This window comes from Leuciscus leuciscus (genome assembly GCF_965113295.1).
Source record: "Leuciscus leuciscus genome assembly, chromosome: 2".
Lineage (NCBI taxonomy): Eukaryota > Metazoa > Chordata > Actinopteri > Cypriniformes > Leuciscidae > Leuciscus > Leuciscus leuciscus.
The window spans coordinates 61,367,799-61,394,976 of NC_138726.1; the positions used below are offsets into that span (position 1 = coordinate 61,367,799).

At 41.2% G+C, this 27,178-nt stretch overlaps 1 protein-coding gene and 1 long non-coding RNA gene across 2 annotated transcripts in view; one reads left to right on the top strand and one right to left on the bottom strand.

Annotated features, from left to right (window-relative positions):
* The window catches only part of LOC309492584, a 335,811-nt gene that overhangs the window by 263,309 nt on the left and 45,324 nt on the right, over positions 1-27,178 (bottom strand). The gene's annotated exons all lie outside the window — the stretch shown is intronic.
* LOC309492434 (leukocyte immunoglobulin-like receptor subfamily A member 3) lies at positions 384-26,924 on the top strand. The gene is made up of 10 exons (XM_082161407.1): positions 384-426; positions 4,638-4,673; positions 5,394-5,672; positions 22,534-22,812; positions 22,911-23,195; positions 23,271-23,549; positions 23,638-23,901; positions 24,899-25,144; positions 26,120-26,230; positions 26,386-26,924. Exons 1-10 carry the CDS (start codon positions 399-401, stop codon positions 26,442-26,444), a joined length of 1,866 nt encoding a protein of 621 aa, XP_082017533.1. The 5' UTR covers positions 384-398; the 3' UTR covers positions 26,445-26,924.

Genomic DNA, 27,178 nt, shown 5'->3' on the forward strand with positions numbered 1-27,178 from the left:
CAGTGGACGTTTAGATTATGGCCAGATTGGACATAATTACTCAGTGTCATTAATCGACTAATTCTGGCTGTCAGTGGACGTTCAGATCATGGCCTGGACGGGCGGACTTGATATCAACCTGTTGTGTACGTCCACAGACGTTGCTTGCTCAGTGGGCAATAACAGTGAGAAAAATCTCCATCAGAACTGATCTGAAAAATATGATTTTCAAGTAGATGAACAGAGCTGGAACAACTTGAATAAATTAGTAGCTAAATATCTTAGACTGGATCTCTCTTTCCTTTATCTGTGTATTTCTGTGTAGAGTTTATCTCCTCCGCCCTCATCTCTTCTTTCAAACACAGGAAGTGTGTGTTTTAACACTCAGCGCTGTTAAAACTGTCTATTAATGTGACAGTATGGGCTCCTGTGCACTGCCTCTCATCTGTGAGTATCTGATCATATTCTTTACTATCTTCTGTTTTATGTTTCTAATGCAATGTATTCAGCTGAAGATGGGATATAATAATGATTGTTGTGTAGGAGAGTCTATGAATCCACAGCCTCACTGCTTATTGTATTATTTAATTAACAATATATTTTTTTAATAAAAAAAATAGCTTTTTTAACAAACGAGGTGTGAAAATACTCTTAGACCAGAATAAGCATGAAGTTTTCTTTCTGGTTCACTGTAGCTGAACTAGGTTTGGGTCATTAAAGTGTACTATATGTGAAACACACCAAGTGTCCAAATTATTTTTGCAGCCACTATAAAGTCACAGTGAAGTTGATGGTGCCGACAACTAACAGGAAGTGATGTCGTGTGTCTCAAACACTTTGGCCTGATTTGGTTCTGAAGCTTGTTCTGTTCCAGTGAAGAATCAGTGATGTGAAACTTTAATCACATTGTGATATAATGCATTGTAGTGGTGTGAAAGGTGCATGATTCTATATTATTTATACATTTTTAATAGTGTCTTGTTATACAGGTAAAACTCAATGGACTCAAAATGAACTCAAAACTAAGGGAGCAAAAAAAAATAAAATAAAATACAAAACTTAAAAAAACAAACACAAAACAAGAGAACAAGAACTATGAAGATATGGGATGATTATAGTATCAAAATGGTTAACAAATGCAAGCACACTTATCAATGAACTTGATACGTGTTGCAGAAATGTTTTATCCATTCCTTTCAACTTGCGTGTGCAAAATTCAAAATTGAATGAATGTGAAGCAATTTGTACAAATAGAGACGAAGAAGCTATACAAATAAAGCAAACAATTCCGTCAAACATACAAAGTCAGCGCTCTAGTCTAACCATACAACGGTAAAATTAAATAGCTAATAAAGTTATGAAACTTCCCCTCAGCCAAAACGATTGGCCAGGGAACAAGTTATAGATTCACAAAACCAAAAATCGCCCGTTAGATATAACGTTACACAAGACAAATTATGTTTAACCACTACAGAGACGCCAGGGTCAGCGGCAAACGACTAGCCGAGGACAGGCTGTCCCAGGCGGGGTACATGAGCGCCGAGCGCCCGGTCATCGCTGGATCTCACAACTGGATAAAATTTTCATAAATCTTTAAATAAACCACAGATTTGAGCTTTAAACAACTACATTCTCGCCTGAAAAACTCTTAAAACTACATTTCATGATACAGAAACAGTAGTATTATATTTCAAATGTGTTAAAAAATGGCGCTTCTTATGTTGTCATTCTCCAGTTGGCGCAGCCTAAGCTGTCAATCAAGCTGTCAATCAAAGTTAACCACGCCCTTATTTGTCATACATTTTATATCTAAATACGATCTAAACTAACGAGTTAGAAAAAAATTCACTACCCTCGCCGTTGTCAGGCACGCGGAACCTATCGAAAAATACAATAAAAGTCCATGGGACCAACCTGTAAAAACATGAATTTATGCTGTGAAAACGGACATTTTAACATGGGGGCTAAGGACATTTGCACCCTTTTGGGACCTTCCCCTAGCGGATTTTCGATGTATTGCAGTTTTTCGCACTTCCGGGTAGGCTTCATTTTTCAGATGAGAATGTTGCCCCTTGGATAAAACATATAATTTGTTTTCATTCAAATTACTTTTAATATTTAAAAACAGACATTTTCAAATTCCAAAGCTCATAGAAGGTTCCTGTAAGACTGATTTACAAGTAAAATTTGGGCAATACTTCCCTTCATTTTTAAATTGCTATTTTTAAATCTAAATTGAAAACTTATTTTTATTCCCTGGCATTTTAATTATCTCCTGATGCTGTTTCTGCCTGTTCTGTTTGGTTGTTCCTATGTTTTATTCTATTTGTTTTTACTTTGTTCAGCACTTTGGATAGCCCTGCTATGTTTAAATGTGCTTTATAAATAAAATGTACTTACTTACTTTACTTCATGTATGTAGCCTGTATTCTGCAGAAAAATACTGTAATTCACTAAAAGGGTTTTTTCATGTTCAAAATGGTTGTAGTATGTTCCTAGTGACTAGACTGGCTTACTACAGGTGAATAATGCAACATTTCACCTGACTATGTAATTAAAAAAATCGTACTGTTCAATCGGGATATTGGCTGGACATACAGTAGGCTAAGTCAGTCTGCCCACTAGGCATTTACTATAACCTTGGAAGTATTCATTTGAATGAATGACTGGACGTTTTTTTTTTTTTTTTTTTTTGACTGTGAGTGGAATTTGCAGATGGTCCCTTCCCTTTAGAAAATGCGGCGAAAATCAAACCTAAAACTTACTTCACTGCGCTCTCGGACCGGTTGCTCTCCCATACACATGCAAAGTTAAACGCAACTGCAGAATTTCATGTTAAGCTTGTTCTTTTTAACAGGCTCAGGAAGGAAAATGCCATTAACGTGAAACGCTGCGCTTCGCGTTCATAGGCTCTTGTCTGTAGGCTCTATAGTTTTCCTCCCATAGAGCATATTATAAAGAAAAAGCTTAACGTCAATGCAGTAAGACGGTGATATTTAAACTCAGCCAATACACCTTATTGAACATGTAACGCGCGATTGCACGTTAAGCGTTTTATAATGGTTTTCTATGGGTGTTGTTCATAATATGATGTAATCTGTTTGCCTCTATAAAGTATGCTTTATTAATAAGGTAGGCCTATATTGTGTACTAAATTTGGTGCTTCAATATCACTCTCATTAAGCGAAACCTGCGAAATGAAAGTCTCAAAATCCAAATGAATCAAATAGGATCGACTCAGAAACGAGTCAATGAATGCACGCGTGTCACCTCATCCACAAATTCACATCTTACATGTTTCATGCACAAATTCTGGCCTACATTAATACAAAATCGAGGTTTTGTATTAACAACTATGTCTCTATTTGTACAAAATTCTGCACATTCATGTGATTTTGGATTTTGCACACACAAGTTGTATTGTAGGCCTATTAGTTTAAATGTAGTGACACACATTTGTGAATTTGTCAAATAGATGGGTAGTTGTGCACACATTAATAATTAGCACCAGGCCTATTCATTTGTAGTTGTTTGTGTGTGGGTTGTGAAATGCTTAAAAACCGCGAAAAGAAAGTCTCAAAATCCAAATGAATCAAATGAGATCGACTCAGAAAAGACATCAATGAATGCACGCGTGTCACCTGATCCACATATGCACATCTTCTTTGTTGCATGCGCAAATTATGATTCACTAATACAAAGGAAAACATTTGTATTCACAAAAATGTCTCTATTTGAACAAATTGCTTCACATTCGTTCAATTTTGAATTTTGCACACGCAAGTTGAAAGGAATGGATAAAACATTTCTGCAACATGTATCAAGTTCATTGATAAGCGTGCTTGCACGTGTTAACCATTTTGATACAATAATCATCCCATATGAAGACAGAGTAACAGAAATACACTGACATCACATTTATTGATGAGTAGTTTTGTTGGTTTCTCTCTTTTGTGAAAAATCACTTCTCAGAGATCTTTGATGCCAGAAATATTAGACTTTATTTTGCAACAAAGCCGGCCGTCTCCTGCAGAAAACCACTCCAGATTTTTGCTCAGCTCACACACATACCATATATCCTTTTCCAAAGATGGTAACACACCCTATAGATATTTTTGGGTAAAAGGTCGTTGTACCGTGTGATATACTAGAATATAATAGACATACTAGAATATAATACACATACTAGAATATGAATATAATTTTCTTCAGGCTTCAGAAAGTCAACCCAAAGTCACACACAGATGAAATAATAGTGTACAAATATAGCTAAATTTCTTATTTTCTAAATAATAAAATCTTCTACATTAGCCTATAATGTCATATGATGTTGTATGTTGTGAAGCTCAGTGTTCAAACTGCTTAATTGTTGTTGAGCATCAGTGAATCAAACAGTGAATCAAACAGTGAATCAAACAGTGAATCAAATAGTGAATCACTGAATCGACTCTCGTATCAGTTCACGAGTCCTGTGACATCATTGTGTGTGATGATGTTAAATGCTGGAGAATAATCCATCGGTTCTCTCCTGAATGAGCATCACAACAGAAACACACTCTCAGTTCATGTAGAATAAACTCTAGACATGTTTCAGTGTGTGATTTACATTGTGTTGAATGAATGGAAATGCTTCATATCTGTGTTTCTTCTGCTTTTAGTGCTGATGTCCCTCGTTCACTCTGGACTCAGTCAAGGTACGGTGCTTTACTGCAGTAAATTTTAGTTTTTAACTAATGTGAATTGTGTTATAGTAGTTTACTATTTATGGTTTTTAACCATATTATCTTCATGTTTACATCAGGATCCCACATTTGTCTCTTTGCTGATGTTTTATGTCCATGTTTTGCATATTTCACAGAATCATCTGACTGTAGTTCCTTATGCTGCAAAACATTACAGAAATCTGCTATTTATTCAATCAATCAAACAGTCTTGCAGTTGTAAAGTAGTTCAGTCAGACATTGACTTCAAAAGATCATAATCCACTGTATAAAACAGAAATTAGTTCTGCAAAGTGATTTTTTTTTCTCATTTTTATGTCATTAAGATCTTGAGCACCAATGCTTAGCTTTATTCATTCAGTGTGGTTTGGTTGGAAGGGCTGGAAGAGAAAAGGGCTTGAGAACAGACAGACTGAAGTTAGTAAGTTCAGTTCAGATCTTTAAACACTCAGACTGTAAACAGCATCATCTACTGGTCAGAACTGGAAGATCAATAATACAAAGGACATGCAGACTGGATACATACATCAGTTTCAGTTAGTTTTTACAAATGTATACATTTTTGATGTAATCATTACAATTTTCAAGCAAACTAGATTTTTTAATCTGAGTGTTTTTCTCCTTAAGTTTTGAGTTCATGACAGTGATCTTGATACTGTGATGCTTTTCAATATTTACTTCTATGTTTCTCAGTGAAACCTGAAATAAGGTTGTGGCCAGATCAGCATGTGTTCAGTGGAGAGACAGTCACTCTCATATGTGACATAGAGGGAGGAGGATTGTTTCAGTGGATATACAGATGGATTAGAGATGGAGACACTCTCATTTTCTATCCATTTATACCACCAACAACAGAAAATCACATTTTAAGATTAACAGTTGATGCGTCTTACAGTGGTAGATACAGGTGTAGAGGAGAGAGATCAGACTCATGGACAGACTTCAGTGATGCTGTTACACTGACTGTATCAGGTGAGTCTTCATATTCACATCTGTTTAATGATCATTTAAATTAATATTTCATCACTTATAATCTTCAGCCACATCTGTTGTTATAAGAGGACTGAAGAAATTCGCTTCACTCATTATTCAGTAACTGCACACGTCTTGTGTGTAGTGTGTGTGTGTGTGTGTGTTGCGTGTTTCGTGGAGGTTTTGGTTTATTATAAAATCATGTAAATTGTGACTTTCCAGTCTTATGTGCGTCTCCATCTTTAATATTTAGTCACTGTCACTATGGTTACAGGAGATATTCATGAGTATCCTGATAATAGAAAAGGACTTGAGCGATTGAGTTCAGTTCTGATGAGTTTTGTCCTGAAGTCAGAGAGAATGACGTGATTTACAGATTATTAGTGTTGAAGTCAAAACCACAAACCCAGACCAGAGTGTTTTCCCATATTACACATTTTTGTTCAAAGAAAGTTGTTAAAACATTTTTGTTTTGATAACGTTCCCTGTTAGCTGGTTATAAACATATATTTATCTCACTTCCGGTTAGAGCGTACGCTGGCGTGTCTGACTGCCGCTGCTCTACCAGCTCAGTTTCACGTGCGTGCACCTATATTTTAATTTTGAGCTATCAGTTTTGGATTCAAGGGAGCGCCTGTTCTACCTGAAGGCCTGTCGTCCGCTAAAATTATATTTCCTCCGATGAGGATTGGCACTTACTGGCTGGTGTAGGATGGATTTCGGCAGATGTTATGAGTTTTTCCCTCCAAAACTGGAGTGCCAAGCGCCGTCGTCGGAATACCTGCTGCTTACCCGGCACCACGGCAGGAGAAGGAAGCGGGGATCGAGGGCTGGGGTTCAAGTCTGGAGGAGAAAGTGGCGATCCCGTGGATTTTCTCCCAGGCCGAACGGATCCAGAGCTCCCGGGAGTGAGCGGTGCCTGAGGCCGGTTCCGACTTCTGCGAGTCAGATCGGGACGCGGTCTGTGCGTCGTCACCTGTGTGGTGCATCTCCGAACGGATCTTCCCCACCCGGTCCGCTTGCCATCGTACGCCCCGTCAGCGTGCCCTGTGCCCGGCTACCTGTCGGACGGATCATGCCATCCAGCCTGCCCCAGGACAGTCCTTGTCGCGCACGCGCTCTACCAGGATTGCACTTATCAACGCGCGCTCCATTGCGAACAAGGCTTTTACTCTGAATGACCATTTCACTAAGGAGAACTTGGATTTTATGTTTACGGGAGAACGAACACTTTCATCTTAAAGAACTATGCCCCCCGGACTGCTCCGTGTTTGGGACTCCTCGGCTCGCGCGACATGGAGGCAGTCTTGCGCTGGTCTTTCGTGACTCTTTCTGCTGCAGTTTGAAGGACACAGCTTCGTTCGACTCCTTTGAGATGCAGATGTGTAAGGTTGGGAAAACACACCCCTATTACTGTGTTTTAGTTTACCGACCTCCTGGTCCTGCATGCACATTTCTTGATGATTTCTCTGAGTTTTTAACGTCTATCATAAAACTAGATCGCGTTTAGTCCTTGGGGACTTTAATCTGCATATTGATGATCCCACTTGTTTGATTGCAGCTGAATTGTTGACTACCATGGACTCGTTTAATTTTGTACAGCACGTTTCTGGCCCCACGCATAAAAAAGGTCACACATTAGATTTGGTCTTCTCTTGTGGCCTAACCATTGATAAACTGAGTGTGGAGGAATTTCAAATTAGTGACCATTGTTGTATATCTTTTAATTTGTCACTTATCATGATGCCTACTGCCTGCAATGTTGTAACACAAAAACGCATCATTAGTGAGACAACACTTAGTGATTTCTCTGCCTCCTTTGACTCTCGCTCCTTTGTTGATTGTGAGGATGTTGATTAATTTGTGCAAAGTTTCAACAACCACTGTCTGTCGATTTTGGATATGGTAGCGCCTGTTAAAAACATTTCAGGGTCACATAAAAAAACTCTCCCATGGATGAATGATAACATTTGTAGTTTTAGGAGAAAATATCGTAAGACTGAGCGTCTGTGGAAAACAACTAAATTAGAGGTACACAGACTCCATTTAAAAGATATGATACTGGATCTGAATGAATTGATAAAGCAGGCTCGCTCGTCTTATTTTTCCAATCTTAGGTCAGGCAATGAGAAAAATCCTAAGGTCTTGTTTGACACCATCGGAAATCTAACTGCACCTTCAGCTCCTCTTGTGCCTGTGTACACAAATGAGGACTGTAACAACTTTTTGTCATTTTTTGTGAACAAAGTACAAGACATTAGGCCCAGTGTTAAAGTTCCCCTAATCACTGTGTGTTCTACTGAATTCTCAATGGTGTTGTCTTGGTCGTCCTTCACTCCTGTCAGCCTACAGGATGTGAAGACCTTAATAGGAAATATGAAACCGTCTTCAAGCCCCGCTGACATTGTCCCAACACCCCTGTTGTTGAAAATGTTCGATATTGTTGGCCCCTGTGTGGTAAAAATAATTAACCTGTCACTTGCATCTGGCCCAGTCCCCAGCTACTTCAAACACACTGTGGTAAACCCGATCCTTAAAAAGCCCAATCTTGACCCTTCAGAACCTAATAACTATAGGCCCATATCAAAACTTCCATTTATTTCAAAAATTTTAGAAAAGTAGTGGCATGCCAGCTGACCTCCTTTATGGAGCAGCACAACTTGTTTGATATTTTTCAGTCTGGTTTTCGAAAATTGCACTCCACTGAAACAGTTCTTATCAAAGTCTCTAGTGATGTGATGATGGCAGCGGACACTGGCCGCTACACTGTACTTGTACTTCTCGATTTGACTTCTGCTTTTGACACGGTAGATCACAGTATACTGATCAACCGGCTTCATAATGAGATGGGACTATCTGGATCTGTCCTCCAGTGGTTCTCTTCCTATATTCATGACAGAACCTTTAATGTTGCTATAAACAATGTACAGTCAGATGTGACCAATTTGTCCTGCGGAGTGGCACAAGGGTCAGTTTTGGGCCCTATTTTGTTTTTACTGTACATTTTGCCACTTGGTCATATTATGGGTTGTTTTAAGGATGTATCGTATCATCTCTATGCCGACGATGTCCAGTTGTATTGTTCTTTCAATGATGCTGAGTTCCATCGTTTGTCACTGTCCTTAGAGTGAGTGTCCTCCATCAAAGACTGGCTGGCCTCTAACTTTTTGCAGATAAATGCAAGTAAGACTGAAAACACTGATCTTTGCTCCAGACCACAAGATCCCGCTGATCAAACAGCACCTTGGCTCTCTTGGCTCCTCTGTCAAATCCAGCCCTTAGAAACCTGGGGGTTGTGTTTGACCAGGCCATGTCTTTGGAGATACACTCAAAACAGCTTGTCCGAAACTGCTTTTATCACCTTAGGAATATCTCTAAAATACGCAAAATGTTGTCAAAGAAGGATCTGGAAATTATTATTCATGCTTTCATATCAACTAGACTTGATTATTGCAACTCTGTCTTTACCTTCTTGAATAAGTCAGCTCTGAACAAACTGCAAATGGTTCAAAATTCTGCTGCTAGACTTCTAACTGGTGCCCCCAGAAGGTCTCATATCACTCCCGTTTTGTTGGCTCTCCATTGGCTCCCTGTAAAATTCAGGATTGATTTTAAGATTTTAGTGCTGACTTTCAGGGCCTTAAACAGTCAGGCCCCACAGTACATCAAGGACCTTTTGACCCCGCACTCCTCTAGCCGCACTCTTCGGTCCTCTGGCCAGAACCTGCTTATGGTCCCCAAGACTCGTTATAAGACCCGAGGGGACCTGTCTTTTCAGTCTGTTGCCCCCAGACTGTGGAATGCCCTGCCCCTGTTTCTGCGTCTGGCAGACTCTGTTGACTCTTTTAAAAAAGATCTAAAGACTTGTTTATTTAAGAAAGCTTTTGTTTGATGGGTTTTCACTAATGTCACTTTGATTTTACATATGTATATACATTTTTTTATATTGTTTGTTTTACCTTACTCGTGTACAGCACTTTGTGATTTTATCTGTGAAAAGCGCTTTAGAAATAAACTTTACTTTACTAAACTTTACTTACCTGCATACTCTTCATCTATTTTACCATCGGCCTGTCACGGAGGAGTCGCATAGACTCAGCTCTGCGCTCGGACGGATTGCTGCGGACTGGGACGCTACCGCCTTTCGGCTGGAGGATCGGATAGCTGTGGATATCTCTCGATTTACTTGTCGGCCATCTATTACATAAGCGGCCTCACAGACGTGTGTTAGGACATAGACCAGGTGATGGTGGCACTACAGAGGATGCTGTCCTTCCTGCTCACTGCTCTGGCATGTCAAAGCTGTTTTAATGTACTTTTCTACACTGCTGTTTCGACTCTTGGTTATCATATCTGCACAAGTATGGCTATCTTCTACTCATCTCTGGATCTGCATAAACTGAACTCAACATATCGTCTTCCTGTGGACATTTATAATTACTTTGCTCACTTGAAAATTGTTAATTTTCAATGTTAATTTTTCTTTATTTGTCAAAAAGCAAAACACTTTATTTTTATTGTGAGTATACAGAAAAAAATAGAAACTGAACAGGATCGATTGATGTATTACACGAAAATGAAAGATCAAAATTAACAGAGCATTCAGTGTTTTTTTTTCATTGCTAAAAAAAAAAACGAGCAAAACGCGCAGGCGCGTTTTTGGTCCCCAGAGGGTTAAGCCAGCAATATATAATCCACCTTTGACCTGTTCACCAATCGATTCACTAACTTGTTTTCATCCTGTTTCCTCTTCTCAGCTGGCTGATATTGTTTCTAGGGCAAAATGTTCCATTTGTGAGTCTGATGTTGTTCCTACTCGTCTCTTTAAGGAAGTGTTCGAAACTTTGTGCCCAGCTGTAACAGATATTATTAACAGTTCTCTAGCGACCGGAATTGTCCCTGCTAGTTTTAAACATGCTGTAGTTCACCCTCTGTTTAAGAAACCCCATTTGGATCCATCTCTCAATAATTTTAGACCTATATCCAAGTTGCTTTTTATTTCTAAACTTTTAGAGAGAGTCGTGCATTGCCAGTTGAATACCTATCTCAGTACATCCAATATTTCTGATACTTTTCAGACTGGTTTTAGATCTATGCACAGTACAGAAACTGCTTTGTTGAAGGTCAACAATGACCTTTTGCAAATCCTCGACACCGGATCGCACGCAGTGCTTGTCTTACTAGATTTAAGCGCTGCTTTTGATACGATCGACCATAGTACCTTGCTGCATCGGTTGGAAAAAGTGGTGGGCATTCAGGGTGTTGCCTTGCAGTGGTTAGCCTCGTATCTCAAAAACAGAACCTTCTCAGTAAATATGGGGACATTTACTTACATTTACTACACCTGTTCCCCTACTCTGTGGTGTGCTCCAAGGGTCCATTTTAAGCCCGCTCCTCTTTTCACTTTATATGTTGTCACTGGGTGCCATTTTTGAGAAACATAGGATATCCTACCACTGTTATATCCTAAACATAGGATATCCTACCACTGTTTTACCGGCAAAAACTGATATGTCTTATCCCCTGGAAGCACTGTGTGACTGTTTTGAGGAGATCAAATGTTGGATGGCAAATAATTTTTTACAATTAAATGAAAGTAAGAGCGAAATTTTGATTTTAGGCCCATCTAGCTCCTCATCTACTTTTAATTTCGGTTCCTTCCCTGTCAGTGCTCGACCTCATGTAAGGAATCTCGGATTTACATTGGATTCGGCACTTAATTTTGAAAAACAAGTCAGCTCAGTGGTAAAAGGCAGTTTCTTTCACTTGAGATCGATTGCAAAAGTAAAACATTTCTTGTCTCCAAAAGATTTAGAGATTGTAATCCACGCCTTCATTACATCACGGCTGGACTACTGTAATTCCCTGTACTATGGTCTGCCTCAAAGTACAATCTCTCGACTGCAAGTTGCTCAAAATGCTGCAGCGAGACTTCTGACCAGTACAAAAAAGAGAGATCACATTTCACCTACCCTAAACACTTTACATTGGCTTCCGGTTAAGTTCAGAATCAATTTTAAACTTGCAGTTTTTGTGTGCAAGGCGCTATCCGGTGTTGCACCAAAATACTTATCTGACCTTCTGACTTTGTACACTCCCCAAAGAACTCTTAGGTCTTGTAATCAGCTTCTTTTAACTGTCCCACGCTTTCGCTGTAAAACCAAGGGTGGTCGGGCCTTCTCTGCTGCGGCACCTAAACTCTGGAACAGTTTGCCCTTCGCTGTGAGGTCGGCTCCATCATTATCCAGTTTTAACCCTCTGGGGTCTGAGGTGTTTTTGGGGTCCTTGAGATTTTCTGACATGCCCTGACATTTGTGCTTTTTTCAGTTGCTTATAAACATATTAATGGCAAAGGTGTAATTACACTCTATTTAGCACAAAGAGGGCTACCATAATATGTGAGCAACATGTATGTACATGTTTGTATTTTTGAGAGAATAATGTTTATGCATGGTTTTTGAAAAAACTAAAAACTAAAGTTTCTGAAATAAGGCCACAAAACACATACTAAATATGTGTCAATAAGACTTTTGAGTAATGGATGTCGTTGCCTAGAGTTTTTTCTTCAAAATGATGTGAAAATCATCCTGCCTAATCATTCACATAACACAATACATTGATTTAAATCTTGTAAAACACTTTTTGTTTGTAAAGGCAATATGCGCAAGGGGCGTCAACAATCCAACACCATCATGCATATTTAGTGATTCACACCTGAGGAGACAATGGGGCCCACATACTTAATGAGCCATTCATTCAGGTGTGTCACCTATAGCCACAAGAAAGAATGCAAGAGCAATATATATATATATATTCTACCAAATTGGTTCACAGTTGGAAGCATCTAAATTTTTTTTAATTTTTTCCACAAATTGTGCTTTCAAATTGTATAATATCCAAGGAAAACATGTCTAGTAATTGTGCAGTTAATTCTCATACTGTATTTTCAGTTTTGGAATATGTGTCCTCTCCCCAAATGTGTCACTAATAAAACACAATAAAAATTATTTAAAGAAAAGGCTTATATTTACCTTTTAAAATTTGTTTACATCTACCTTGTAAATATATTTTTTTATTAAAAAGATTACAATTACAACAACAATTCAAGTGTAATCTTTCTTTGTAAAAAAAGTTAAGGATTTGATTGATTATTTGATTACTTTATTTTTGACAAAACATACTATATTTAACATATGAGCAAAAATTGGCAAACAAAAGCTTATTTGAGGTGGCAGATATTTTACAGTAAAAATGTATAATCTATCCAAACCTAGTCAACGAAATGTTGTCTTTCATATGTCTGTAACATAGGGCTTTCGTTTTTATTATAAGGAATATAAATGTTAATTTGCAGTTTAACGTTGCTTATACAAATACATTTTATTTCAACATATTTCATTAGATTTTTACTCATCTCAGTGTAGCAATATAGTTTGCTAAAAGCGGATCATTCATTCAAACACAGACATGCGATTCAAATTTAAACCGTCTTTTTGCAAGTTGTGGTAAACAGCGCACATCTCTGCCGTTCATTCATTCACACACAGAAACGCGATTCACTTGAGAAGGGAAAAAAACTTACTACAGTAGCCTATTACTCAGCTCATCCGTTGCTCCTCGAAATACCAGCACTTCTGAGGTACATTTTCCATTATTATTATTCCTCACAGCGCCGCGAGACGGTGTAAACAAGTACAATGATCTGAATAAACTTGATGTGTTTTCTCGAGCTGATATGGGGGCGTTCACAGTTTGGATGCCTCAGTCATTTGCGTTTGAATAGCGCGCGTTCTCCGTGGGCGGGGTCACATTCAAAATAATTAGCTGAGATGAGAACGTCTCGCTCTTTTCTTACAGATTACATAAACTGAGAATACTTCATTTAAAAGAAGAGAATTCAAGCTTCATGCCTGTGTGTCTGTATGCCTGTTTGACTGCGTATTCACTGAGTTATTGTTCATTTTTGGACGCGTTTCAGAATTGACTTCACTGACAGAGAGAGAAAGCAGAACTCACATCATGTTTATTTTTCTTTATTTGGCAAAAAGTACAACACTTTCTTTTTATTGTGAGTATACACAAAAATAATACACATTTAACAGGATCGATTGATGTATGAAACTGGTTTGTAAGATCAAAGTCAACAGAGTATTTGGACTCTCGTTTGAACTGATATGAACAAAAACGAGCCTATCGCGCCGGCGCGATTGCCGACCTCAGGGGGTTAAATCGGCTCTTAAAACTTATTTATTCTCTCTGGCTTTTAATTAAGTCGCTTCTGATTGATTTTATATGATCTATTAAATGGATTGTATCGGGTGTAACGTGTCTATAATTGTTGTAGCGTTTATACGCCCGTATAAATATAATGAATTATTATTCATAACGGATTATCAAATCAAATCAAATCAAAATGTATTTATATAGCACAATTCATACATCAAAGCAATTCAATGTGCTTTACAAAGAAAAATAGTAAAGAAACAAATAAAAACATCATAATAATAGAACAAGATACACAGATACAAGAAAAAATAAAAAATGTAAAAGATGGGATAAAAAACGCATAAGAAACTATAAGGCTGTACAGTATAACTAGGTTTAAGAGCTCAATCATAAGCACATGAAAAAAGAAATGTTTTTACTGTTTTATTTGGATTTAAAAATCAACACATTTGGGGCGCATCTAACATCTTCTGGTAATTTGTTCCAGTCGTGTACAGCAGAGACGCTAAACGCAGCTTCTCCATGTTTTGTTCTAACCCTTTGCTCCACTAGCTGACCTGAGGTCATTGATCTAAGAGTCCTGCTTGGTTTATATTTTATTTGGTCTATACAGTGGCACAAATAATCTATTGAACTATTATCATCTGAATTAAGAGCCATATATATTTGAGTGTCATCAGCGTAACTATGGTAATTAATGTTATTGTTATGTAGAATCTGGCCTAAAGGTAACATATAGAGATAAAACAGAAGTGGTCCAAGAACTGATCCCTGTGGAACTCCGCATGTCATGCCAATCCTATCAGATTCAGAGTTTCCGATGGTAACAAAGTAATTCCGACCATACAGGTACGAACTGATCCTGTCAAGGACTGTCCCAGAGACTCCTACCCAGTTTTCCAGCCTATCTATAAGAGTTCTGTGATCTACAGTGTCAAATGCTGCACTGAGATCTAATAGAACCAGAACTGTTATTTTACCAGAATCAGTATTCAGCCGTATATCATTTAAAACTTTAATTAGGGCAGTTTCAGTACTATGTTGTGGTCGAAAACCTGACTGAAATGTATCTAAAAGACCACTTGAAGTCACAAACTCATTTAGTTGAATAAAAACAGCCTTCTCAATAATCTTGGCTATAAAAGGGAGATTTGAAATAGGTCTATAGTTGTTCATTATAGAAGCATCCATTGTTCTCTTTTTTAATATGGGTTTAATGGCAGCGGTTTTCAAGGACGTAGGAAAAATGCCTGATTGCAAAGAACTATTGACTATTTGGTGCAGATCTACTGCTATAGAGCTAAATATTGTTTTAAAAAAGTCTGAAGGCAGTATGTCTAAACAGCATGCGGAAGATTTAAGATGTCTAACTATTTCTTCTAGGAGTTTTTGGTCGATTACATTAAAATGTGACATAGTAACCAAGTTATGTCTTGGTGGTTGTAATGATGGTAAAGAATCAATGTTAGACTGTGTAGTACTAATAATCCGTCTAATATTTATCATTTTTTCACACAAAAAACACGCAAATTCATCACATTTCATAATGGATGTTAATTCTGATGCTATTTGCTGTATTGGATTTATAAGCTTGTCAACCATGATAAATAGAGTGCGGGTATTATTAATACTATTATTGATCATTTCCGATATGTGTTGCTGTCTGGCTCTGCATAACTCATTATTGAAATTGCCAAGGCTTTGTTTATAGATGTCATAGTGAATTTGTAGTTTAGTTTTCTGCCACTTGCGTTCCATGGTGGTTCTCCATGGTGATTTCTGTTTGCTCATATTTCTCTTTACCTCACGGTATGGGTACATGTGTTTGAGGTATGGTAACAAAAGCTTCAAGTTGTGTTACTTTAGTCTAAGCATGGCTCTATAGTGTTCAAGCAACGGGCAAAAACTGTAATACCAAAATCTCAATTTTGAAATTTGGGTCACTGTGACTCGTTTTGCTGGATCAGGTCACATTTTACTGAATATGACAGAGGAAAATTAACTCCAGATGTTGAAAGAAATCACTCATCAAACACAAAGGAACAGGTTTACTAGTCATTATCTTTACTAATAAAGTGAGTTTATACAGAATCTACAAGATTTTAAACACTTTTAAATAATGATGTAAATATTGTATAATCCACATTTGTGTGATACATTTAAATGCAAAATAACATACATGCAGACTGGATATGAATATCAAAAAATATTTTTTTTTACTAATAATTATAAACATTGTTGATTTAGTTCATATTCAGATCTATAATGCTTTCATCACTTTAGTTCTCTTCTGTATGAACTGATACTGATTACTGACTGAAAAACGTACTCGGTTACTTACGTAACCTCGGTTCTCTCTAGAAGAGGGAACGAGTACTGCGTTTTTGACAAAAAACGCTACGGGAAAACCTCTTTTTCACGAAATACTGAAGCAAAAAATTATCCTTAATTTTCATACATGTAAAACGCGTTGCAGCAGTAGACAGCTATGGCGAGACGGCTCGCTCGCTCATTGGCTGCTCTGCGGCAACTGCATAAGCCTATCGAGCGAGGCCTGACAGAATCAGGCCAATGAGGGCGCTTCGCGCCCTCCCTGCCATTTCCCGCCGAGGCGGGCGTGGCTAACCTCTATAAAAGGAGCTCGAAAAGGCTGATTCACTTGATTTTCATCGCCGAAGCGAACCAGAGTGAACCGTACGCACGGCAGAGAACGCAGTACTCGTTCCCTCTTCTAGAGAGAACCAAGGTTACGTAAGTAACCGAGTACGTTCTCTTACGAGAGTCCTCTCGTACTGCGTTTTTGACAAAAAACGCTACGGGAACCCCTTGTAAAACGCCGTGCGTGCTGTGGTGAAAAACACCGATCACTGGAGCAAAGCCAAGTATACAGTGCATAACCACTAGATAGACTCACAGAGAGTCTGGGAAATAGGGAGGGGTGTCCTCTATTCCCTATACTGCAACGTCCGCAGACGTGAAACATGACCTCACAGAGAGAGTCTAGAGACAAAAGGGGGTTCCCTCCGTCCCATATAAGGCCGCGTCTACAGACGCGAGTAAGACACCATATAGACAGGGTGGAAACCTGAACTAATATGGGAAATGTGGGTCTTACACAATTCCGCCCATAAAACAGTCGGTAGCGCGTTGCGCATACGATTACAGTGCTCTGGTTTAGACAACTGAATCGATTATACCGATAGTAGCTTAGCCTGCAAGGTGGGAACCTCTAGGTTGTAAAACCTGATAAATGTAGACGGCGAGGCCCAGCCTGCCGCCGTACATATATCCTGTAAGGAAATCCCGCTGGACCAAGCCCACGAAGAGGCAACGCCTCTCGTGGAGTGCGCTCTAACTCCCAATGGGCACTGGAGGCCCTTGACAGTATAAGCTAGCGCTATGGCGTCAACTATCCATCTGGATAAACTCTGTTTCGAAACAGCCATTCCCTTGGAACGTCCACTGAACGAGACAAAGAGCTGCTCAGTCTGTCTGAAGACAGCAGAGCGGGACATATAAGCTCTTAAAGCCCTAACGGGGCGAAGAAAACTTGAGTCCCCTTCCTCACTAGATCCCGGCAGGGCAGACAGGGAGATAACCTGAGCCCGAAACGGCGTGTTGAGGGATTTTGGCACGTAGCCATGCTTAGGTTTGAGTATGACTTTAGAGTCATTAGGTCCAAACTCTAAGCACGCTGGGCTCACGGAGAGCGCGTGCAGGTCACCTATGCGCTTCACCGAAGCGAGAGCCATCAAAAACACTGTTTTGAAAGACAAATGTTTGAGGCTAATAGATTGGATAGGCTCGAAAGGGGCACCTTTCATGGCCGCCAGAACCGTAGAAAGGTCCCACATAGGGACTGAAGGAGGTCTGGGAGGATTCAGCCTCCTGGCTCCCCTGAGGAAGCGGATGACTAAATCGTTCCTTCCCAGTGACTGACCTAGCGTTGCTTTAGAGAACGCTGTAATAGCCGCCACATAAACTTTGAGCGTGGAAGGGGATCTGCCCTTATCCAACAGCTCCTGTAGGAAGGAGAGGACCTCCGTCACCTCACAATCGAGGGGAGATAGACCCCGAGCTGTACACCAGCCGGAGAAAACCGACCACTTAGAGGCATAAAGCCGTCTCGTTGACGGTGCTCTGGCCTGAGTGATGGTATTCAGCACTCCCTCTGCGAGATCAACGGATACCCGTTGAGTGCCCACACATGAAGGGACCACAGCTCTGGGTGTGGGTGCCAAATCGAGCCCCCGGCCTGCGAGAGGAGATCTCTCCTCAATGGCACCGGCCATGGAGCGGTGTCTGCTAACTGCATCAGGACTGGGAACCATGCTTGGTTCTTCCAGAGCGGTGCTACAAGCAGTACTGGGCACTTTGTTTCCTTGACCCGCTCTAACACCTGTGGCAGGGGAAAGGCGTATAACGGGCAGCGCGGCCACATCCGGGACAGCGCGCTGTCGTTTTTGGAAAAGAATACGGGGCAGTGAGCGTTTTCGTGGGACGCGAATAGGTCCACCTCCGCTCTGCCGAATCTCTGCCACAACAGTCGGACTGTTTGTGGGTGTAGAGACCATTCGCCCAAGGGAATGTTGTTTCTGGACAGCCTGTCTGGGCCCACATTCTGGAGCCCAGGCACATGCACTGCTCTCAGCGAGCGCAAATTGTGCTGAGCCCATATTAGGAGGCGTTCTGCCAGCCTGTACAAGGATATGGATCTCAGACCGCCCTGGCGATTTATTTAGGACACCACTGCCGTGTTGTCCGAACGGACTACGACGTGTTGGTCCTTGATTTGGGGACAAAAGCGCGTCAGCGCGTTGTGCACTGCCAGCATTTCTAGGCAGTTGATATGTTGGAGCTTTTCCCGTTCTGACCATAGGCCGAAGAACGGTCTGCCCTCGAACAGCGCTCCCCATCCCGAGGTGGATGCGTCTGTTGACACCATCCTCACTCTCGAGGAAGTCCCCAGGCTTACACCTGATTGGTACCAGTCGTCCGCCAACCAAGGTATCAGAGCTGCCACACAGCTCTGACTGACCTTGAGACATAACCGGCCGGACGCCCACGCTCCGCGCGGTACTCGCGCTTTCAACCAGAACTGCATAGGGCGCATGTGGAGCAAGCCCAACTGAAGAACTGATGATGCTGAGGCCATGAGACCCAGCATCCTTTGAAACGTCCTGAGCGGGGTAATCGCGCCGCGGCGGAAAGATCTCGCCGCGCGCTGAATGTGCAGCACGCGCTGTGGCGACAGCCGCGCTGTCATAGACTGTGAGTCCAGAATGATACCCAGAAACGAAATCGTTTGACTGGGGTTCAGTGAACTCTTTGTCCAATTGACCGTGATACCAAGATTCTCGAGATGATCGAGTAAAACGGTCCTGTGCTCCACGAGCTGTGATCGTGATTGAGCTAGGATCAGCCAGTCGTCCAAATAGTTCAGCACTCGCATGCCTCTGAGTCTGAGAGGGGCGAGCGCTGCGTCCATGCATTTCGTAATGTACGAGGTGCCAGGGACAAGCCGAACGGCAGGACTGTACACTGGTATGTCTGACCCTCGAAGGCGAATCTCAAGTATCACCTGTGATGTGACGCTATCTGTATTTGAAAACACGCGTCCTTCAGATCTATTGACATAAGCCAGTCTCCTCGGCGAACATGCGCGAGGATTTTTCTGGTCGTGAGCATTTTGAAACTGCGTTTCACTAACGCTCTGTTCAGTCATCTTAGATCCAGTATGGGTCTGATACCACCGTCCTTTTTGGGGACTAGAAAGTATCTGCTGTATAGCCCCCCTTCGCTTTGAGCTTGGGGTACATGCTCTATCGCTCCTTTGCTCAACAGTTTTGACATTTCGGCGCGAAGTAGGTGTGCTACTTCTAACGTCACCGTAGTTTCGATGCGCGCTGTGAAGCGTGGAGGGCGTCGACAAAACTGTAGCGAGAAGCCTCTCTTTATAATGCCTAGCACCCAGTCCCGAAAACCCCGGAAGCGCAGCCCATGCCTCTGCATGGCTGGCTAAGGGCTGGATGCGAAGCGCGCTCTGTTCGCCGTGCGACAGAGGTGCTTCGGGGCGCAAAAACAAAGGCGTTACCTCTGTGGCATTCGAGGCGGGGAGCGCGCATAATACAGCGGGCAGAACGCTCGTCCTCGACCTTACTACAGTGCTTAACTGATTGAGGGAGGGCTGAGAAAGTCTCGTGGGACTTATGTCTGCGAGTAAATGTGGGCGGGGAGCGGGCACATTTACTGCTTTGGACGCGCTGTCTGCCTGAGCAGAGCGAGCGCGCACAGGTCTCGATATTACAGAGAGCCTGTGATCTGTGAGACAGTGTTCGTGGGCACTGGGAAGTGGGCCCTTTCACTATGTTGGAAGCGCAATCGACCTGAGTCGATTGTATATGCGCGAGCCCTGAGTTTTGGGCTGTGCTTGTGTGTAGGGATGGGCACCTGGGCAGTGGGCATCAACGCTACATTTATAGCACCATCGGCCGTGGCCGGGACAACAGAAAACCTGTGATCTGTGTGACATAGTGTTCGTGGGCACTGGGAAGTGGGCACTTTTACTATGTTGGAAGCACAATCGGCCTGAGTCGATTTTATGTGCGTGAGCCCTGAGTGTAGGGCTGTGCTTGTGTGTAGGGATGGGCACTGGGCAGTGGACATCTGCTCTACACCTGAAGCACCATCGGCCGCGGCCGGGATTTTTTTTATTTTTTTTATGAAGCGCGTTCTACCGAGGGGAAAAGCGCGCTGATCACAGCGGATAGAATGCCTGCCCTCGACCCCGCTGCGGTGTTTAACCGAGCAAAGGAGGGCTGGGCGAGTCCCGTAGGACATATAATGGCCGTGAGTAAGTGTGGGCGCGGGAGAGCGGGCACAGTTACTGCAATGAGTGCACTGTCTGCCTGAGCAGAGTGAATGCAAACAGGTTTCGTCTTTACAGAAACCACAAGGCATGCAGAACATAGTGTTTGTGGGCACTAGGCAGTGGGCACGTTCACTATGTTGTGTGCGTGATCGACCCGAGTCGAATATATGAGCGCGGGCCCTGTGTGAAGGGCTGTGCTAATGTGTAGGGATGGGCACTAGGCAGTGGGCATCTTCTCTACACATATAGCGCCATCGGCCGTGGCCGGGACTTCGCCATGTACCACGTGCTCGTGGGCTGCAAAAAATACGTCTGCAGTTGCCTCTCGGGGAACAAACAGAGTGATTTGCATTCGGCGGCATAAATATTTTCTGCCGGCAGACCCGGGATTCGAACTCGGATCCCCCGCGCGAAAGTCTAAAAATCTACCACTGGCAAGCATGCGAGTAAGCACAACATGCAATACTAACATTTTCAGATGCCTGAAAAATGCCAGAATGTGAGAAGAGTGGATATCGCCCAGTTTCAGCGGGGCTGAAAACATTCCATTCTCCTTTCGCCAGTGACGCACGGGAACCGTAGAAACGGTGTTCGGTTGCAGGCAAGCGGGTACTACGCGCTTGCTGGCTGCAAAATGCCTCTCTGCAGCCGCCTTCAGGGGACTGGCAGAGCGAAGCATTGGCGGCATAAATATATATGCCGCTGGACCGGGATTCGAACTCCGGTCTCCCATGCGGAAAACATATAATTCCACCACTGAGCCACAGGGGGATACAGCTTATGAAAGCAGCGTCAACACGTATTCTTCGGCGTTTGCTGGCAGGCAAGCGTGTTATAACAGACTCACTTGCTGCAATAATATTTCCAGTCGCCGACAGGGAACTGAGAAATGTGAGAGAAAAGAGGTCAGACCGACCAACGGTGGGACTAAGAACACTCTTTTCTCCTTCGCCGGTGAATGACGCGTGCAGAGGCAGGGTAGCTTTTCTTGTAACGTAAAGAAAAACTAATCCCGCCATCCGCTTCCAGGAAGGGCAGCCTCGGAAAGGATGCCCGGCGAGTCCTCAGAGTCGCCGTAGGCAATTGGCTCGGAGTGAGGGCGTTTCGCCGTCAGCGAGCGCGAGCGCTGCATGAGAAGGCGTCTTGAAAAAGACGCAGCTCTTTTAGGGGTGAGTGTTGCAAAGCGAACACACACACACACACACACACACACAAGAACAATAGAATGGAAAGGATATGGCGTCGGAAAGCGCAGTAGGTACGGCGGTAGAAGGCGGCGCTGGCCAGCGGCTTCGAGGGCTCGTCCCGCTGAAGTGCTTGCATCAAACGACGCGTGCTTCCTCGTGATCCAGCGATGCGTGAGCTTCGCTGAAGAGATGAAAATCAAGTGAATCAGCCTTTTCGAGCTCCTTTTATAGAGGTTAGCCACGCCCGCCTCGGCAGGAAATGGCAGGGAGGGCGCGAAGCGCCCTCATTGGCCTGATTCTGTCAGGCCTCGCTCGATAGGCTTATGCAGTTGCCGCAGAGCAGCCAATGAGCGAGCGAGCCGTCTCGCCATAGCTGTCTACTGCTGCAACGCGTTTTACATGTATGAAAATTAAGGATAATTTTTTGCTTCAGTATTTCGTGAAAAAGAGGTTTTCCCGTAGCGTTTTTTGTCAAAAATGCAGTACGAGAGGACTCTCGTAAGAGAACTCAATGATTTGTGTAACGCTGGTGAACTCTGACTCTTGAGGATCTGAATCTGTTGTTGTTCTCCTGCAGATCTAAAGCAGAAGCCTGAACTCACATCAGATCCTGCAGGAGCTGCACTGACTGGAAACACAGTGACTTTGACCTGTCACATGGATCCGTCCACTGGAAACTGGGACTCTTACTGGTACAAACACACACTGAACCCTGAGACAGAGAAGAAGAAAACAAACCCCTACAGCCTGAAGATTGATTCAGTGTGTGATGGAGGCCAGTACTGGTGTAGAGCTGGAAGAGGGAAACCAGTCTATTACACACAATACAGTGATGCACTGTGGGTAAATGTTACAGGTGAGAGAGACTGTAGTGTGTGATGCAACAAATACAGATCAGAGACAATATCTACACAACATCTGAAACTATAACTGCAATAATCTGTGTTTGTACAGAGAGTCCTAAAGCTGTGCTGACGGTACGACCTGATGAACGAGTGTTTAGAGGAGAAACAGTGACTCTCAGATGTGATATAAAGTGGGCAGGAGACACTGAGTGGACATACAGATGGGAAATAGAGGGAACCAACAACCAATATAAAAACACTGTCAGCCTGTGCTCAACACAAGAGTTGAACATCAGCAGTGTTGATCTCTCTCACAGCGGTAAATACAGCTGTACAGGACAGATACACACTCAACGCTTTCAGCGCAGTGATGCTGTTACACTGACTGTCTCAGGTGAGTGTGTGTGTGTTGTGATCAGCTTCTCCATCAGTTTCTCTACGGCTCTGTTACTCGTGATGTTTTGTTCAGCTGAAGCTCAGGCATCAGTGCGAGTGTCTCCACAGCCGTGGCTAACTGAAGGAGAATCAGTGACTCTGACCTGTGAGGTTTCAGGCTCCTCTAAAGGCTGGACGTTCAGCTGGTTCAGAGATCATGATCATCTGTCAGACAGCAGCAGAGGAGCTGGAGGATCTTACACTCTCAGTCCTGCTGCTCTACAGCACACAGGAGTTTATACGTGCAGAGCAGAGAGAGGACGACCAGCCTATTACACACACAACAGCAGCTCACACACACTGTGGATCACTGGTGAGGGTTTATGCTTGTGCTCATCCGGATCTGTGTTTCACTGCAGTCTCTGTGCTGTCAGTTTTGATGGAGATTTTCCTCTTTTCAGGAGTTTCTGCTCCAGTGTCTCTGGTCATCAAGCCCAGCAGAAGTCAACACTTCTCATCTGACTCTCTCTCTCTGAGCTGTGAGGATCAGAGTAACTCTGCTGGATGGACAGTGAGAAGATACACAGACAAAGACACACAAACTTGTGCAAATCAAACAGGATCTGGATGTGTAATGGACTCTCTCAGCACATCTGACACTGGAGTGTACTGGTGTGAGTCTGAATCTGGAGAGAAACGCCGTCCTCGAAACATCACTGTACATGGTGAGTCCAGTCACGCTTACAACTATAAAACACAATAAATAACAATCTGTTCAAGATTAAAACAATAATAAAATTGAGAATTCAGTCATATGATTATGCATAAACTTACTGAATATCAGAATACTGCACAGTGAATATCAAGATTTATACTCTATAATAAAATAAAATATTCAGAAGTTTGGAATTGGTATTTTTGTTTTGGAAATAGGTTTTTTCACCAGGGCTGGTTTTTATTTGATCAAAAATGCATGAAAACGTTAATTTTCTAGTGTTATTACATATGAAATATAAAAAATAAATAAATAAAAACAATTAAAATATATATATATATGAAGACTTAAGATGCAAAAGCCTCTAAGTGCCATCTGAAATTTCCTTCTAGAATGATCATTTGTATCAAGCTTGTATGTTTATGTTCAGTTATTTAACTTTAATGGCAATGAAAATGACCTATTAATTGTAATTAAAGTGAAATTACTGAACTTAAACATACGAGCTTGAAAGAAATGCTCATTTTAGAAGAAAATTTCAGATGGCACTTAGAGGCTTTTGCATCTTAAGTCTTCATATATATATATTGTAAAGTGTAATTTATTCAAAGCTGAATGTTCAGCATCATTACTCCAGTCTTCAGAGTCACATGATCCTTCAGAAATCACTCTAATATGATGATTTGCTTCTCAAGAAACATTTATGATCATTATCAATGTTAAAAAAAAAAAATGTGGGAAACGTGATGCTTTTTTTCTTCTTTGATGAATAGAAAGTTTGAAGAACAGCATTTATTGGAAATATAAATCTGTTGTAACATAAATGTCTTTTTTGATCAATGCGTCACATTTGATCATGAATCCTTGCTGAATAAAAGTATCAGTTTCTCAGATTAAAGGTAGTGAACATTTTGACCCTCCAGATCTTCTTAATAACTGAAGTATGGCTCTGATTAACACAGCCTGTATCATCACTACATCTGTTGATGTGTTTCTTGTGTTTGTAGACGGTGAGGTGATTCTGGAGAGTTCTGTTGATCCTGTGATTGAGGGAGAGACTCTGACTCTACACTGTTTACATCGATCTACAAACTCCCCGATCCTCAGCGCTGATTTCTATAAAGACGGATCACTGATCCAGAATCAGACGACAGGAGAGATGAGCATCACTACTGTCTCAAAGTCACATGAGGGTTTCTACTACTGTAAAACAGAGAGAGGACAGTCACTCCACAGCTGGATCTCAGTCAGAGGTTATTTTATTCATGAGCATCTGATGAGATACGCCACACTATTCATATATATGAGTCTCTGTCTCTTATTTCTGCTGGAGACAATCAGGTATTGACAAATACAAAGTTCTGTCATGAAACTCTAGATGGCGCTGGCGGACCGGTCTTTAACTCAGTCTGCAATCACATCTTTCTCTATAGGGCACAGCTGATTGGTTCCTGCTGTATCAGCAGCCAATGAGCTTACGTGCTTTCAGAAACCCTCCACATTCTCTATGATGACAGTTGTTCATGACAGAATGTGTTTGTTTCACATAACTAAGTTGAACTATCAAATCACATGCAGAATATGCTGAAATATAGTGAAATCAACACCTTATAAAAAACATCACACAATTCAATGAAATCAAGAGACTGTTAGAGACTTTCCTGTTAAAATCTGACTTTTCATTAATTCAGTTTTTCATTTGAAAGCAGGAATGAATCTGATTGTGCTCATATATGTTCAGTGTCAAACATACAGTTTTGGTCTGAAGAGGAAAACAATTGTACGTGCCTCTTAAACATTAAAATGAATAACTTATATTAATATACTATGATGTCATAATTTACTCCCCCTCATGTCGTTCCAAACATGTGTGACTTTCTTTATTCTGTGGAACATATGAGAAGGTGTTTGGAAGTTGTTTTTTCCATACAATGAAATTAAAAGTTCCTTCAAAATATCTTTTATTTTCCACACAAGAAAGAAATTCAAACAGGTTTGAACAACATGAAGGTCAGTAAATGTGGCAGAATATATATTTGTGAATGAACTCTTCCTTTAACACAGAGCTGTAAGAGGGAAATGGTGGTGGAATAATATGAGACGGGAGGAAAAATATTTCAAAGCTTTTATATTCACTCACAAACTTTGGGTTCTTCGAGAAACTTTCTGAAAGCCCTTCAGAGCTCTGTAATGTTGCTCAATAATGTTCTTGTGTTTCTGTTTTTCAGTGTCACGTTCAGGTCAGATTTCTGTCCTCAAAATCCTCAGTTCTCTTCTGGCAGCTTCTCCGTATCTGCTAGCGACAGTCGTGCTGCTTTACAAATGTTACAGAGCGAGAGGTAAAACTTCTGTCTGATCTCTCTCTCTCTCTCTCTCTCTCTCACTCTCAATCTCGCTCTCTCTCTCTCTCTCTCTCTCTCTCTCTCTCTCTCTCTCTCTCTCTCTCTCTCTTCACATATTCCCTCACTGAATCAATGATTTATGTGTATTTCAGTTTCATCTGCTGAAGACCAAAGTCAGTACGCCGTAAGAGAGGAAGAAACTTCAATCTGATATTAAAGAGTTAATTCTGTCCACATGTTTGAATGTTCTGTCAGCATTTATTTGTCCTTTAACATGGTTTGAAAATATTGTAGTTCGTTCTTCTTTATATAAGCTTTATATTTGTCATAACCTTGTGTTGTTAGTCTGTTAGTGAAAGCTTGACAATGATACTGTTGCTTGTTCTAGTTCGCTTGTTTGAGTAATTACATAACATAGTTTTATTCTGTATCAAATGTTCTGTATAAATGAATAACTGTTGAAATTATTAAGCGTTTATTAGAGGTGTTTTTCTTGGTTTTTCACATTTGTAAACCATCATCTAATTCAAAAACAATGTCTTTAAGTTTCAGTCATAATTGAATAATAAATCTTTATATATTTAGTGTCTGTAATTAAATCATTTGAAAGCATTTCATCATTCAAATTCTTTGTTGACAGTTTCCCTTTAAAGACACTCAGGGACAAAGACAATAAATGTATTTGACAGCAGTTTATAACAGACTCAAACACTAGAAGAATGAAGACTATAATCAAATTACTTTGTTATATATATATATATATATATATATATAATATATATATATATATATATATATATATAATTTTTTTTTTTTTTTTTTTTTTTTTTTGGCTTAAGAGACTAAAAGAGAAGCTTTGGATAAAATTATATAGTAATTATTATTATTATTTTTGTATCCTTTATTTATCCAGGTAAACTGTTTGAGAACCACTTCTCATGTACA